Raw genomic sequence first — 16,339 nt, 5'->3', positions numbered from 1 at the left:
AATCTGCCTGCAATGCAGGGGATGCAGGTTTGATCCCTGGGTTGGGAAGATTCCCTGGAGAAGGGAATGGCAACCTACTCCCATATTCTTGCCTGGGAAATCCCATGGAGGGAGAAGCCTGGTAAGCTACAGTCCATAGACTGGGCTGCAAAAGAGTCGCGCACGACTTAGCAACTAAACAACAAGCATAATTTTAAAAAAAGAAAAAGAAAAACACCAGTAGCAACACTATTGCTATGGGCCTGTGTGCCAACATTGCCACCTATTGCTCTTTCCAGGCACAAACCATCACACTTCAAACCAAAGACCAGAGACATTCTCTAGGTAAGAAACACTCTGGAGCCTTGGGTAATCATTGACCCCTTGCAGGATTAACAGGAAATCAATGTCACTCCTGAAGCTGCAGAGTAAAGGTAATGGGGCACTCTTACTAATGTGGACAATTAGGTGGTGATTATACTTAACTGAATTTCACAAATTGGAGTTACGTTGGCTTACAGACTTTTTGCATGTTTTATTCTCTGCTATATTCCCGGCATTTAGAACAGTGCATGACACACAGTAGCTGGTCAATAAATATTTATTAAATAAATGAATCCCTAAAGATAAAGGGTAATTGTTCTCATAAATTTGCCACCCTACCTATTTAGCAACTTCAATTTGAAAAAACTTTTGTGACTTTTCTCTAGTAAATAAGAACATCCCTAAATATGGATAGAATTGGTAGAGAGAGGGACAGATGACAAGAGGAGGAAAGAAGAAGAAAAGAGGGGGTTTCCTGATGACTGCAACATAATATACCAGATACACATGATAAAAACCTGGATGAAAAAAGAATAAATATGACATGGAAAACTTACTAAGAATAGTCCATTCTACAGATGAGATTATGACATTCATTCCTTTTTAACAAAATTCAAAAAACTTAAAGGTTATTTTAAAAATCATATATTTTGCTTTTTACTGAGCAAAACACTCAAGTTGTCACATTCACGAATTGATATACTACCTATGGCACTAACATTTTTTCACACTGGTAGTTGACACAGAAGTTAAAGAATATTGGCTTAGCTTTAACAAACTTGGAACAAGAGGTTGCTTGCTAAAAAACGATTTCACTTATCAAGCATGAAACTGGTTTTCGAGGTAAAGTGAAAAGTGAAAGTCAAAGTTGCTCAGTCCTGACTCTTTGCAACCCCAAGGACTAAACAGTCCATGGAATTCTCCAGGCCAGAATACTAGAGTGGGTAGCTGTTCCCTTCTCCAGGAGATCTTCCCAACCCAATCTTCAAACCCAGGGATTGAACCCAGGTCTCCCGCATTGCAGCTGGATTCTTTACCAGCTGAGCCACCCAAGTTTCTTCTTCTTCTTTTTTTTTTTTTAAGCCCTGATGTCCTGTTTTTTTCACAGTGCCAATATCCAGATTTGCATATGAGGGGCAAATCCCCACTGCTTCTATCCATCTTACTGTGTGTAAGTAAGATGGATACTTACTCTGACACTGGCCCCTCTTTACCTGGGCTATTCTTAGTGTTGGATTTGCAACCTCCAGGGTTGAGGAAATGTCCTCCCCTGAGACAAAGAGCAGGGTTGCTTACTGTTTGTTACAAAACAGCTAATTCCCCAAGTTTAGGATTCTCCCCTGCAGTGATGCCCTCATTCAGAGGGCCCCATCTGCATTGCCTCTGGAGGAGAAACGGGGATTTGGGGAACTGATGTGACCTCTGACACTCTGGTTACTGCTTTGGCTTTGAGTAGTGAAGTCTTTCAAAACTGATTCAGAAGTCACGAGTCTTCTGTGAGCATCCACGAACTGTGGCAAGCAAACATGTTAGCTACAAAGTTGTGTAAAAAGCCTCAGACTCCTCCCGGCTGTTGGCAGCATGGCTTCATTAAGGATGTAGACAACCACAATCAAAAAACCCCGGCGCACTCAAGGCACAATGAAGTGAATTTTCAGAAGGAAAGCTCAATGCTTCAGAGATAAATTGATGATGTAAAATGAAAATATAACTGTAATAGTGAAAACAAAACTTTCAGACTAGAAAAAAGTATTTTAAGGGATTTAAAAATTATAATAATGTCTTAAATCCAGTGCTTTATTTTAACTAGGGTTATTTATGAGTGCTATGCCCAAAAATAGGGTAAGAGTTTTATAAAATTTGGAGGCTCAACAATATAAATCAGAAAGAAAAATACCATTTACGAGTCTCGAGAAGAGTCTCTTTCTTTAATTTAAATGGATTTACTCACTATATTATTTCATCTTAGAAGCTGGGGCCTAGCATGTGCCTGTGCTTAGTGGTGTCCAAATCTTTGTGACCCTACAGCCAGGCTCCTCTGTCCAGGGATTTTCCAGGCAAGAATACCAGAGTGGGTTGCTGTTTCCTACTCCAGGGTATCTTCCCAACCCAGGGATCGAACCCACGTCTCTTTTGCCTCCTACATTGGCAGGTGGATTATTTATCACTGTGCCACCTGGGAAGCTCATGCATTATTTAACCATTTATTGCTTATTAATAATATGGTAAATAATTCACTTCAAGAATCATGATTTAAACGTCCACTTTCTAAATTCCAGCTTCTATTTTTGCTAAGGTAAAAATTTTCCATCATCTTTCAAACTGAATCCTTAGATTTGGAGTTTGAAATTATTTTCCTGATGCTTTGAGAAGGGAGAAGGAATTCTACACGTAAGTACCACTTGGCTATAGAGAATTCTATAGTATGGATAAACTTAGTATGGATAAGTCCCAATTGAACTAATTATAACTTCAATGCTGTGGCATTCAAACGATGAAATGGGATCTAGAAGTCAAGTCTTTGGGGTTAAGAAATAGGATTTGTTAGGATTTGACCTGAATTACTATATAAGCTTGAGAAAGTAACCACTCTATTCTTCAATTATTTAAAAATTACTATTGCAAAAGATATCATTCCTTCTTATTCAAGACCCAGGAATAAGGTAAGATGAAAACTTTCCCTGTCAAGTTACCAGATAATGAGAGCAGAGAAAGTAGGAGTAAGAGAGTGAGAATGAGACAGAAAGAAATTCTACTTTTTGCAGGACTATAAAGTATAAGGGCTTGTGCTGAAACTTTGTTTCATTGTAGCCCAATGTTCTATAATTCTTTTCCTTAGAAACAGCATTAATTAACTGGCAGATGACCAACTCATTTCGTGGAATAAGAGTATAATTTGTAGAATAAGAAATTTAAAAATCTCTTATTCAAAAATAGTACTGTTGAAAAGAAGTCAAACCAGCACTTATCATTTACTTAGCTCAACAGCTCCAGAAAATATGTCTGTTTCTTCTCTTAAAACAAAGAAAGCCAAAGCAACAAATAATTTGACAAATATTTCTTTAACATGTTGTCCCTACCATAATCCTAGCATCTCTATTTTGGAACTTTACTATGCATGCTTTCCATGTTTCCTACTAGTAAACAAACTTAAAATTAAGTAACAATTTTCATATCTACCAGGACATTGTATTCAGTTTGTTGATGTCATGCCCTTAAATCACAATATATCTAGCTTTTGGGGGTTCCCCATTCATTTCCTGCCATACTGAGCAGTTTTAAAAACAACAGTGAAATTTAAGGTATTAATTCCAATAAGGCAATTTGAAGGTATATGTTCAATTGAGAAAGGCAGAAAATTTTTCAAAAAATATTGCCATCCTCAGATACTCAAGTGACATGAGCACATGAACATTACCACTCAGAGCCACCAGCTACAATCAATTTTAAAAGAATCAAACAAGAGAAATAGTATTTCTTCCACTCAAAAAGGCCTGGAAAGAATCTAAGACAATATTTTCCTTTGGCTGATTTGCAAAGGAACAGAGGATAAATTAGGACTTTGGCATTAACATATACACACTATTATATATAAAACAGATAACCAATAAGGACCTACTGTATAACACAGGTAATTATACTCAGTATTTTTTTAATAACCTCTAAGGGAAAAGAATCTGGAAAAAAAATATATGTATGTATAACTGAATCACTTTGCTGTACAAGTGAAAGTAACACAGTTCTGTAAATCAACTATACTCCAATCTAAGACAAACCAAGGCAGGGCAGTCAGGCAGAACTCTATGATTGCACGCCAAAAGCCTGCAATATTTGTGTATCATTGTGTGATAAATCAAAGAGGATTTTAAAAATGGGAAGACTTTTTTGTTAAAAGTTTCAGGGTTTTATTTTTTTAACCTTGATATATTTTATAATTCCCTTCCTCCAGGAGAAACACTGCCATGTTGGCACACAGGTGTCCACTTCAAACAGACCAATGAGAGCACTAAGATAAAATCGTGATCTTTTTAAGTGATGCTTTACATGTCAAAGCACAGAGTCTCTTAGTTTTAGTTACGGAGGGGAATATATTTTAAAAGCTCCTTTTTGCTGCTGTCAACTCTGAAACTCTATGTGGACCCGAGACTTCTGTGATGTGCGCCAGCCTGCTGACGTAACAGATCTCATACTGGTTTGCTCTTTTGACCTGAAAAGACCAACTTCACCTCACACTCACCTTGTTTGCGCTGTTAAAAAACTCATTTGCCTTTTTTAACCAGCTTTTCCTTTCCTCCATGAGCTGACTAAACTCCTCTTGAAGCTGATTCAGTTTCTGGTTAGAGAGCTGTAGGTGTTCGCTCTGCACATGCTCCTTGGAGAGGAGAAGCCCCAGCGCCTCACTCTTCAGCGTCTCGACCACAGCATTCCATTCCTGCAAGAGAGCACTCTTCAGTTGCTTTCACACATAAAATAAACGGCAATCTTGGGTAAGGCCCAGAGGACCACGGGATGTGTTGAACGTATAAGAAACTTGTCATTATTTTCAGATCATAAAGCAGTAAATGCTGCATTCTAGGTTTGAGTACCACAACACGGTAGGTTAAAAAGAGACACAGAAAAGAAGCTAAAAAAAAAGAGGGTTGATAGTAGAAAGGGGCAGGTCAACTGAGATGTGTGAGTGCTGGAGGGTCTGCTGCTGCTGCTGCTGCTGTTAAGTCGCTTCAGTCATGTCCGACTCTGTGCGACCCCATAGACGGCAGCCCACCAGGCTCCTCTGTCCCTGGGATTCTCCAGGCAAGAACACTGGAGTGGGTTGCCATTTCCTTCTCCAATGCATGAAAGTGGAAAGTGAAAGTGAAGTCACTCAGTCGTGTCCGACTCTCCACGACCCCATGGACTGCAGCCTACCAGGCTCCTTCGCCCATGGGATTTTCCAGGCAAGAGTACTGGAGTGGGGTGCCATCGCCTTCTACGTGATGGAGGGTCTAGTTGCCCTGAACTCAGGTCACCTGCCATTTCCCTTAACACTATCTGAAAATATACCCCAAATATGGTCATTTTTTGGTATACCAGCATTTTTCAATCTCTAACTCATTTTTACCTTTTATTCACTTAAGTAGTATAAGGACCTCTCTCTCCCACAGTTCAGTCTCCCTGGAAATGTAGGCAAATACACACAAGAAAGGAAGGGAAATCTCATAATTTATGGCTATTGTTTGTGCATCTGCCTATACTTAGAACTGAAATCAAGATCTGTTCTTTTCCACAAAGTTAATAGCTGTTATTGTGCAGTACTCTCTCCTTCCTGACCCTGGCTTCACCTCTCAATGTTTCATGATCAATGATTTTTAAACATTTCAAAAAGCGAAAAGAGGCAGTTTTCTACTTTCTACTGCATGAGGGTGAAAAACACTAAAGGTAAAACAGTAAACAGAGAAGAAAGAAAATAAAGAGTTGAAGTACACCAAAATATTAACATTCAATCTATTAGAAGGGAAATTCAAATTTCTTGCAAAAGAACTGAAGCCATATATAGTTTCATAGAATAATGCTTATCTCCAACATAGGAGTCTTGTCACTGAATTTTCTGGTACCCATGTCAGCTGAGACTGAGCTGTAAGCATAGGCTGTTTGCTAAGGCATCAAAAATTAGCAATGAATTTTAAAAGCCACAGTCTGACTCTATCCTGGCTAGCTCTGCAGTGCAAAATGTCCTGTTAATAAATTACACTTGTTATATTATATTGTATAAAACATAATTTTAGTGCAATTTACCACCATTATTTTCATTCATTTCACATGACAGCTAAATACTGTGTACCTGGGACCATGCTAGGAATATAAAGAAAAATTAAAATGTAGTTATTTCCTTTAACAATACATAAACTGCTGTTTTATGTAATATTACATATACTTAACATTATTAAATATATGCTGGTTCTACAAACACACAAATATACATACACAAAATTGTAGTATTTCAAATCACAGTTGGTAGAAGTTGGAAATAGAAATAGTGCATATTATTTTATGGACTCCATATAACCTCTTCTAATAACGGTGCAAGAGAAAAATATTTTGATTAATGGATGCAAGAATAAGTACTGCAAATTAACAGAATGGCAATTTTTTGACTACCAATTATAAGGTATGGTTTGTAATATTAGCCTTCACAAACTTAGGTTACACGCTATTATTTTCCTAGTATTTAAACAGGCTCAAAGGAGTATGTTATTCAAGGTTATGTATCCAGTAAGTGGCGGAACTAGGACTATTCATAGGTCTGCATACGATGCTACATTCCAGGGAATTGAGGGGAAGGAGACTTCAGAATCTTCAAATTTCTCAGTGAGTACAAAATGACCACTCTTAGGCATGAAGATGGGCTACATGAGTTCTCAAAACTCTTCTTCTTTTAAGAGCTATCTGTCCCCACTTAAGGACTGCTAATATGTGCCATGACATTATTTTGTAAAGCACTGTAAATATCCCTACCACTTAAAAACAATTATCTTAACCTTATTGGGAAAAGCAAATATTTCTAGAGCAGTTAGCATAATTTTTGATCACATAATAGGCACTCACTAAATATTAGTCCCACTTTTCTGCCCATCAATTTTACCATGGTTCATTAATGCCCTAAAGTTTTTCATTATTTATGGGAATTCCTGTTTCCTAGTTCCAATATAACAATAGTAGAGGCTTTCTCCAAATGTTATTGGTCAGTGTTGTGTATTGGTCAATAACATGAGGTAAACAAAATAAAGCACGTTTCTTTACTGTAACACTTTTCGGTACTTTTACAATGTTAACTTGCATTGCCCATCAACAGAAAATTGGATTAAAGATTTACTGAGCATGGCCCCACCATCAGAACAAGACCCAGGTTCCCCCTCGGTCAGTTTCTCCTATCAGGAAGCTTCCCTAAGCCTCTTATCCTTCTCCATCCGAGGGCAGCCAGAATGAAAACCACAATCACAGAAAACTAACCAATCTGATCACGTGGACAACAGCCTTGTCTAACTCAATGAAACTATGAGCCATGCCATGTAGGGCCACCCAAGATGGATGGGCCATGGTGGAGAGTTCTAACAAAATGTGGTCCACTGGAGAAGGGAATGGCTTAACCACTTCAGTAGTCTTGCCTTGAGAACTCCATGAACAATAATGAAGAGGCAAAAAGATAGGACACTGAAAGATGAACTCCCCAGGTTGGTAGGTGCCCAATATGCTACTGGAGATCAGTGGACAAGTAACTTCAGAAAGAAGGTAGAGACAGAGTCAAAGCAAAAACAAAAACCAGTTGTGGATGCGACTGGTGATGGAAGTAAAATCCAATGCTGTAAAGAGCAATACTGCATAGGAACTTGGAATGTTAGGTCCCTGAATCAAGGCAAATTGGAAGTGATCAAAGAGGAGATGGCAAGAGTGAACACCGACATTTTAAGAATCAGCAAACTAAAATGGACTGGAATGGGTGAATTTAACTCAGATGACTATATCTGAGTTATATATATTATTATATATATTATATATTATATCTACTACTGTGGGCAAGAATCCCTTACAAGAAATGGAGTAGCCATCATAGTCAACAAAAGAGTCTGAAATGCAGTACTTGGTTGCAATCTCAAAAACGACAGAATGATCTCTGTTCATTTCCAAGGCAAACCATTCAATATCACAGTAATTCAAGTCTATGCCCTGACCAGTAATGATGAAGAAGCTGAAGTTAAATGGTTCTATGAAGACCTACAAGACCTTCTAGAACTAACACCCAAAAAAGATGTCCTTTTCATTATAGGGGACTGGAATGCAAAAGTAGGAAGTCAAGAAACACCTGGAGTAACAGGCAAATTTGGCCTTGAAGTACAGAATGAAGCAGGTCAAAGGCTAATAGAGTTTTGCCAAGAGAACGCACTGGTCATAGCAAACACCCTCTTTCACCAACATAAGAGAAGACTCTACACATGGACATCACCAGATGGTCAACACCAAAATCAGATTGATTATATTCATTGCAGCCAAAGAGGGAGAAGCTCTATATAATCAGCAAAAACAAGACCGGGAGCTGACTGTGGCTCAGATCATGAACTCCTTATTGGCAAATTCAGACTGAAATTGAAGAAAGTAGGGAAAACCACTAGACCACTCAGGTATGACCTAAATCAAATCCCTTACAATTATACAGTAAAGGTTAGTCACTCAGTCGTGCCCAACTCTTTGTGACCCCATGGACTTCAGCCCTCCAGACTCCTCTGTCCTTGGGATTTTCCAGGCAAGAATGCTGGAGTGGGTTGCCATTTCCTTCTCCAGGGGATCCTCCTTACCCAGGGATTGAACACAGGTCTCCTGCACTGCAGGCAGATTCTTTACTGACTGAGCTACAAGGGAAGCGATTATACAGTGGTAGTGACAAATAGATTCAAGGAATTAGATTTGATAGGCAGTGCCTGGAGAATTATGGATGGAGGTTTGTGACAATGTACAGGAGGCAGGGATCAAGACCATCCCCCAAAAAAAGAAATGCAAAAAAGCAAAATGGCTGTCTGAGGAGGCCTTATAAATAGTTGTGAAAAGAAGAGAAGTGAAAAGCGAAGGAGAAAAGGAAAGATATACCAATTTGAATTTAGAGTTTCAAAGAATAGCAAGGAGAGAAAAGAAAGCCTTCCTCAGTGATCAATGCAAAGAAACAGGAAAACAATAGAATGGGAAATACTAGAGATCTCTTCAAGAAAATTAGGGATACCAAGGGAACACTTAATGCAAAGATTGGCTCAATGAAGGACAGAAATGGTATGGACCTAACATAAGTGGAATATTAAGAAGAAGTGGCAAGAAGAAGAACTATGCAAAAAAGATCTTCCTGACCCAGATAATCACGATGGTATGATCACTCACCTAGAGCCAAACATTCTGGAATGTGAAGTCAAGTGGGCCTTAGGAAGCATCACTATGAACAAAGATAGTGGAGGTGATGAAATTCCAGTTGAGTTATTTCAAATCCTAAAAGATGATGCTGTGAAAGTGCTGCACTCAATATGCCAGCAAATTTGGAAAACTCAGCCGTGGCCACAAGACTGGAAAAGGTCAGATTTCATTCCAATCCCCAAGAAAGGCAGTACCAAAGAATGTTCAAACTACCACACAATTGTACTCATCTCACACACTAGCAAAGTAATGCTCAAAATTCTCCAAGCCAGGCTTCAACATGTGAACCATGAACTTCCAGATGTTTAAGCTGGATTTAGAAAAGGCAGAGGAACCAGAGATCAAATTTCCAACATCTGTTGGATCATCGAAAAAGCAAGAGAGTTCCAGAAAAACATCTACTTCTGCTTTATTGACTATGCCAAAGCCTTTGACTGCGTGGATCACAAGAAACTGTGGAAAATTCTCAAAGAGATGGGAATATCAGACCACCTGACCTGCCTGTTGAGAAATCTGTATGCAGGTCAGGAAGCAACAGTTAGAACTGGACACGGAACAACAGATTGGTTCCAAATAGGAAAAGGAGTACGTCAAGGCTGTATATTGTCACCTTGCTTATTTAACTTACATGCAGAGTACATCGTGAGAAATGCTGGGCTGGATGAAGCACAAGCTGCAATCAAGATTGCCGGGAGATATATCAATAACCTCAGATATGTAGATGACACCACCCTTATGGCAGAAAGTGAAGAAGAACTAAAGAGCCTCTAGATAAAAGTGAAAGAGAAGAGTGCAAAGTTGGCTTAAAGCTCAACATTCAGAAAACTAAGATCATGGCGTCTGGTTCTATCACTTCATGGCAAATAGATGGGGAAACAATGGGAAAGATTTTATTTTTGGGGGCTCCAAAATCACTGCAGATGCTGACTGCAGCCATGAAATTAAAAGATGTTTGCTCCTTGGAAGAAAAGTTATGACCAACTTAGAGAGTATATTAAAAAACAGAGACATTACTCTTCCAACAAAGGTCCATCTAGTCAAAGCTATGGTTTTTCCAGTAGCCATGTATGGATGTGAGAGTTGGACCATAAAGAAAGCTGAGCACTGAAGAATCGATGGTTTTGAACTGTGGTGTTGGAGAAGACTCTTGAGAGTCCCTTGGATGGCAAGGAGATTCAACCAGTCCATCTTAGAGGAAATCAGTCCATATTCATTGGAAGGACTGATGCTGAAGCTGAAGCTCCAATACTTTGGCCACCTCATGCGAAGAACTGACTCACTGGAAAAGACCCTGTTGCTGGGAAAGATTGAGGGCGGGAGGAGAAGGGGATGACAGAGGATGAGATGGTTGGATCGCATCATTGACTCAATGGACATGAGTTTTGAGTAAGCTCTGGGAGTTGTTGATGGACAGGGAAGCCTGGCATGCTGCAGTTCATGGGGTTGCAAACAGTCAGACTTGACTGAGAAACTGAACTGAACTGAACATGCATTGAGGGTCCTGGAGTAAAATGTGGTTTGAAACACTTTCAGGGGTTGATGCTCCAGTTGGAACAATATTGAGAAACACTGTAGTTGTGGCTAAAAGCAGCTGAACCAGCTTTGGGTTCACTTGCTTTCATAAATCTTTGTTTCCTTTTTTGTTTTGTCCTAATTCCTCCTGCTACGAAATAATCCCATTTCCTATCTTTGGACCCATTCTTTCATTTTCTGTCTGTTTTAAGATCTGTGGGACATTCATCCTCAATGAACTCAAGTAAGAAATTCTTAATATATGAAGATATAATTCTTTCAAAAAATTGGCATTGACCAAAATCTTCTGTCCTCATTAGAGAAGGACCACTTAACCAATATGGAGAAGCTGATGGAGGCCCAGAGAACAAGAGGGAAGGAAAGTGAAGAGGAGGTTAGGATATGGAGAGGTAGGTTATATCCATTACATGCTCAGCCTGGTGTTGGTATCTTAACTGTCCACAAGAGAGTAGGCTTGATTCTTCTTGCTGTGTGCTAATACCGTGCTAAATGCTTTACATTCTGTATCTGTGTAATCTCTGCCATACCCCAACAAGGTAGAAACTATTATTACCACCATTTTACAGATGGAATAACTGAGTCTCAGAAGGATTAAGAACTTGCTTGAGGTCAACATTAGTAAGTGAAAGAAAGAAAGAAAGTCCCTCAGTCATGTCTGACTTTTTGTGACCCCATGGACTATACAGTGCTTGGAATTCTCCAGGCCAGAATAGTGGAGTGGCCTTTCCCTTCTCCAGGGGATCTTCCCAACCCAGGGACTGAACCCAGGTCTCCTGCATTGCAGGCAGATTGTTTACCAGCTGAGCCACAAGGAAAGCCCAGTAAGTGAAAGAGCCAGGACTTAAATTCAGCTAGCTTGACTCTAGAACCTGCTTTCTCAACCAGTATCCAGGCTTCAGCTCTGCAGAGAGGTGACAAAAAGTTCTTTTGACACCACAAAAAGATTAAATACATTAACGTAGAATTTCAGAGGTGAAACCATAAGGTCTGGATTAGGCCTTGAAACTGACAACAGTCCTTATATGACCCTGGGATCTTCTGATTTGAAATCAGAAGGCTTATTATTTCTAAATAAATAAATATATAGCTGAAAATTTACAGTCAAACTCAAGCTATATTTTGCTTAGCAACTGAACCAAAATAATAAAGCTCTTCTCTATGAATAAGAAGAGAAATACTTGTTCTCTAACAGAGTTCATAAATCTGCCTTTAGTATAAATTTTGCAAACAACATTAAAGAGAGACTTCTGGAGCAGAGCCAAGTCTTTGCAAATCCACTTTAACTTTGTGCTTCATAATGTGCGGCTCTGACCTTCCAAGGGAACTGTAAAGGACCATTTTGTGCTTTCTATCTTTTCTTATTCTCTATCCCCAGTCTTCTTAATTACATTTTCACATGAACTCTATAGCAGTAAATGAAGCCAGGTTCACTCAATATTTCTATTCAATCTTCTCAGAAAATTGGTTCTGTTTTCTTTGGGCAATCTATAGGCAGTTTCTTATGTGCTTCCATACCATTCTGATAATGTATTTCCCCAGCCATTTTTCTTCCTTTTTTTTTTTCAAGACAAAACTTTCCTGAGTCATCTGAATCCATCACACTATTTTAAAACTTAGTTATCCCTGTTTGTTCAGGCTGGAGGAGCCCAGTGGAGAATACTGTTGTCCGTTTTCTCTAAGCCAGTGCTGCCTGCCTGATAAGTGTTAAACTTCTGACTGGGTTTCAGTCACTTTGCAATAAAATATTTCCAGTACTGGTCCCCACCAGCAGAAAGTCAAAGCCTGCCATTTCCTTGGCTTTTCAGTTTGACAGATGGACGTGCATATCTGTGTGGCACTCTGTGTTCCTGGGTTCAGGGTGTCTCCACAGGTCACTCCATTATTTTCCTTTTTCACTCACAGTAGTAACCCTTTTAAACTGTACCTTTCAGTATTCCATTTGCTGAGGAAATTGAGCTTCTCCTGGATCTCTTGATTGAAAGGGTACTTTTAAGAGGATTAGTGCTGATAGACAAGAAAGGAAAAATGATTTCTTCTCTCCCCTCTTTTAACAGTCCCAGGTTAGCTTTCCAAATAAAATTATGGATTTGTATAAAAACTATCCAGCCAATTTTAAAAGTAAAATATTAGCCACTCCAATGGAACAGAAACAATATACTCACAATAAGTTTAGTAAGCTATTATTCACATGAAAGCTTCCCTGATGAAGTGGACGGGGTGAGTGTAAATGACCCAACACCATGTGGTAAACTATTTCATAAATTTGGCTTCAGAATGTAACTTTTAAGTGGGAGAAGAGGGACAGGAAACGACAGGGAGCATATCTGTAAACGACTAAGAAACTATCAGTTGTGGAGATGACTGGCCTACATCACACACGTCTGGCGGAAGCATGTGTCCAGCTCATGAGTAGCTCCCGCAGCAGGGCCACCTCGGAGGACATCTCATTAGATACAGCTCATTTCTCATTCAGTCTCTAAGTCTACAGTCCCCTTTGGTTCAGCATTGACTGACATCAAATCACAGAACTTTACATGATTGCATTAACAGATGGTACAAACAAAATAAACCTGGCAATTTTAATCAGAGAATATTTGAAAGTCTGTTTTGAGCAGGAAATTTTTTCGGAAGAAATGTTTATGTTTTTGGAGAGCGGCAGTGAGCCCTTGAAAAGCTGAAAGTCTCTGATCGTGCTGAGCTGGATTGCAAACAGGGTGACAGTTTCTTCTCATGCCCCTTTCCGGGGCATCTGTAGCTGGCCTATACAAAAGCAAGGGTCATTTTGCTCTTGGATGAGTATCGAGTTCAGTGTCCACAGACCATCTGAACTCTGACCTCACTGTGGTACATTTCAGCAAAGACACAGAAAGATTGCAAACAGGGGAAAGCTGTGATTTTGTGTATCACCTAGAGATAAAAAGAAGTACGGTGTTTCACCTCCCAGCTGTAAGGCAGAAATCATAGCTATTGATTCAAGGAGAGACTGCAGGTAAGAGAGGAGAAATGAAAATACACTTTTTATTCCAAACTTTGTAAGTGGTCTCCAGCAGAGCATTTTGCTTTCCTGAGCCTTACTTCCCTGCTGTGCAAAAATAGCCGCCACCATTTCATACATGTTTCTGCTTCTCTAGTGAATCATCTATAAATTCAATGAATTCAATGGTGAATTGGCTGTGCTTCAAATTCCTGGATTTTAGGTCTTATTAAATTTTGGGTTTTTAGCTATATTTTCCATAATTACCTTACCAGGATTAGGACTGACAGTCTACAGCAGAAATGACAGATGTCATCAAAGTCATCTTTGAATAATAGTTCCTGCTTCCTTTTTCCTCAGTCCATTCAAATATTTCAAAAGATGCAAGGAAGAAAAAACCAAAAACATTGCTTGGAAGTTTCTTGTTTCCTTTATTCTGTTCAGTGCTTGGCCACCAAGTGGAGCCTGTGGTTCAGCTACACAGATAAGGGTGCTTGTTGCTAAGACTGAAGCAAAAGGATGTGTGGCAGAATAAATTTTCTAAATCAAATAAAATCAAAACAAATTACACTCATAAGCAAAATCTTCAAAATAACATTTGGAGCAGAAAGACATTTATTTCTTCTTCCTTGGTTCAACACAGTTTTTAGATAAAAATTTAATTACACGGGAAGTCAGGAAGAAATTGTCCCAAGATTTGTGTTGTCTGAGAATCATTATTTTTTCTTTAGTGTCTTGTCCTTGTTTTTCTTAGATTTTTGTTCCTCTTAATCACATTTTCTTCAAGTTGATTAAGTAAGGAGCAGAGCTAGATTGGGGGGTATTGATATTTCCATTTTTAAAATCAAAATTAATAAAGTCTAGCTGGCCAAATTGTTTTCATCTAACACAATTTGCCTACAATCAGAGTGTGCCACTGGCTGATGAGTTGATCTCAGTTTATATTAATGTCTTCAAAAGACTTACATTTTAATTTTCTAGGGAATCTGTTGGAGATATCTTCAGGATCTCAACACACAATTCAACTACGGGGAGAATTATTGGCGAACATCAAATTATTTTGATGTTCGCTTCTTATGAAGATATTCCTAAATCAGATAGATTATGTTGGGAAGGGGGAATCCATACATTTTACCCACAAGGAACATCACATTTAGATTAGAAAGAACAATGGCTCTTAGTTGCTATGAACAAGATCAATATAAGAAAACCAATTACATTCCTATATAGCAACAATGGACAATTATCTTTTCTAATAGAGATCCCATTTATAAAAGCAATAAAAATTACGAGGCAGTCATTTGTTCAGATATGTATTTGGCAGGCCTATTCTATGCCAAGAATTCTTCTAAATACTCCATCCAGGCCAGTGAATTAAGTAGTGGGGTAAGAGGGGAGCTCCAATGTTTGTGACGGTGGTGGTGTAACGTGTTTTATTTTGTCTATGACCCCAAAACTTGATAAATCAGTGCCTTGTCTAGTTAGTCTGAAGATGATCACACTGTGGAATAAAGACACACAGAGCAGGTTAGGGGACTGACAGGTGCTATTAAGAGCAGGAGCTGTGTGCAGTGTTAAATACGGTGGTCAGGGCAGGCCTTTTCAAGTAGTGAGATTGAGCAAAGGCAGGCAGGAAGTGAGGGGATGAGCCAAGGGAGTCTCTGGACAAACAATTTTCCAGGTGGAGGGCACAGCTGGAGGCTTTCAGGTGTGAGTCTTCCTGCTGGGCTGGAGAAACAGCAAGGAGGCAGGGTGATAGAGTGAGCACCCCACGGAGGAAGCAGGAAGAGAAGCACAGTGGGTGCTGAGTGGGGGGATCCACAGGCAGGGGCTTGTAAACACTGAAATCTTTTATTCTGAGAAAAGTTGAAGCTGTTGGAAGGCTTGGCGCTTAGGATCTGATTTAATTAAAAAATAAAATAAGCACAGGGCTGTCATTTGAGAATACTTTGGGGGTGGAGGGGTGCAAGGAGGCATGCACAGTGATTCCTGAGGAAGCTACTACAATTAGCCAGGCAAAGATGGAGGTGGGTTATTCCCCAGGACTACAGTGGAGGTCATGAGAAATGATAGGCTATTCTAGATCTGTTTGGACGACATGACCCAGGTGATTTCCTGTGAGTGAGAGGAAGAAACAAGACTCTTTTGACCTGAGTGACTGAAAGGACTGAATTGCCCTTAACTGCAATGTACAAAGCTAGACAGAAGACATTTTTGAGTGTGAAGAAGAAAAATTCAGTCTATGACATCCTCTGGATCCTCTCTGGAAAGAATGTGCTCCTGAAGTCAGTACTCACCACTGACCTTTAGACACACATGTACACACGTGTGCATGGATATACACTCACACAAACTCACATTCCATTAGCAAATACTCTCACAGATTTCTCCCGAATATACCCTAAGCCTTTTAGACCAGAACGGTCTATCCAAAAGGACTGTGAAAAAACAGAGATATCAAGTTGCCTATAAGCAAAATAAGATCCCAAACCTAAAAAAGCAACAAGAAGCTAAATACTCAGAAGCTTCAAATACATTTTTAAATGTGCAGATGTGTGGGTGACATACACAACCAGTGGTTCTTCTTGTTCTCGGAAT

At 39.3% G+C, this 16,339-nt stretch overlaps 1 protein-coding gene across 4 annotated transcripts in view; it reads right to left on the bottom strand.

Annotated features, from left to right (window-relative positions):
- CCDC141 (coiled-coil domain containing 141) overlaps window positions 1-16,339 on the bottom strand; it is a 213,874-nt gene that overhangs the window by 90,633 nt on the left and 106,902 nt on the right. For all 4 annotated transcript variants that reach the window (XR_008711769.1, XM_055572073.1, XM_055572074.1 and 1 more), the window contains exon 7: window positions 4,541-4,735. Coding sequence is in view for 3 of the 4 variants with exons in the window: in XM_055572073.1 (XP_055428048.1) it covers window positions 4,541-4,735 (195 nt within the window). In the remaining variant the exon portion in view is untranslated. The remainder of the gene's footprint in view (window positions 1-4,540; window positions 4,736-16,339) is intronic.

The sequence above is a fragment of the Bubalus kerabau genome, chromosome 3 (assembly GCF_029407905.1).
Source record: "Bubalus kerabau isolate K-KA32 ecotype Philippines breed swamp buffalo chromosome 3, PCC_UOA_SB_1v2, whole genome shotgun sequence".
Lineage (NCBI taxonomy): Eukaryota > Metazoa > Chordata > Mammalia > Artiodactyla > Bovidae > Bubalus > Bubalus kerabau.
The sequence above is the reverse complement of the archived record's forward strand: the minus strand, read 5'-3'. Positions and strand labels throughout refer to the sequence as shown.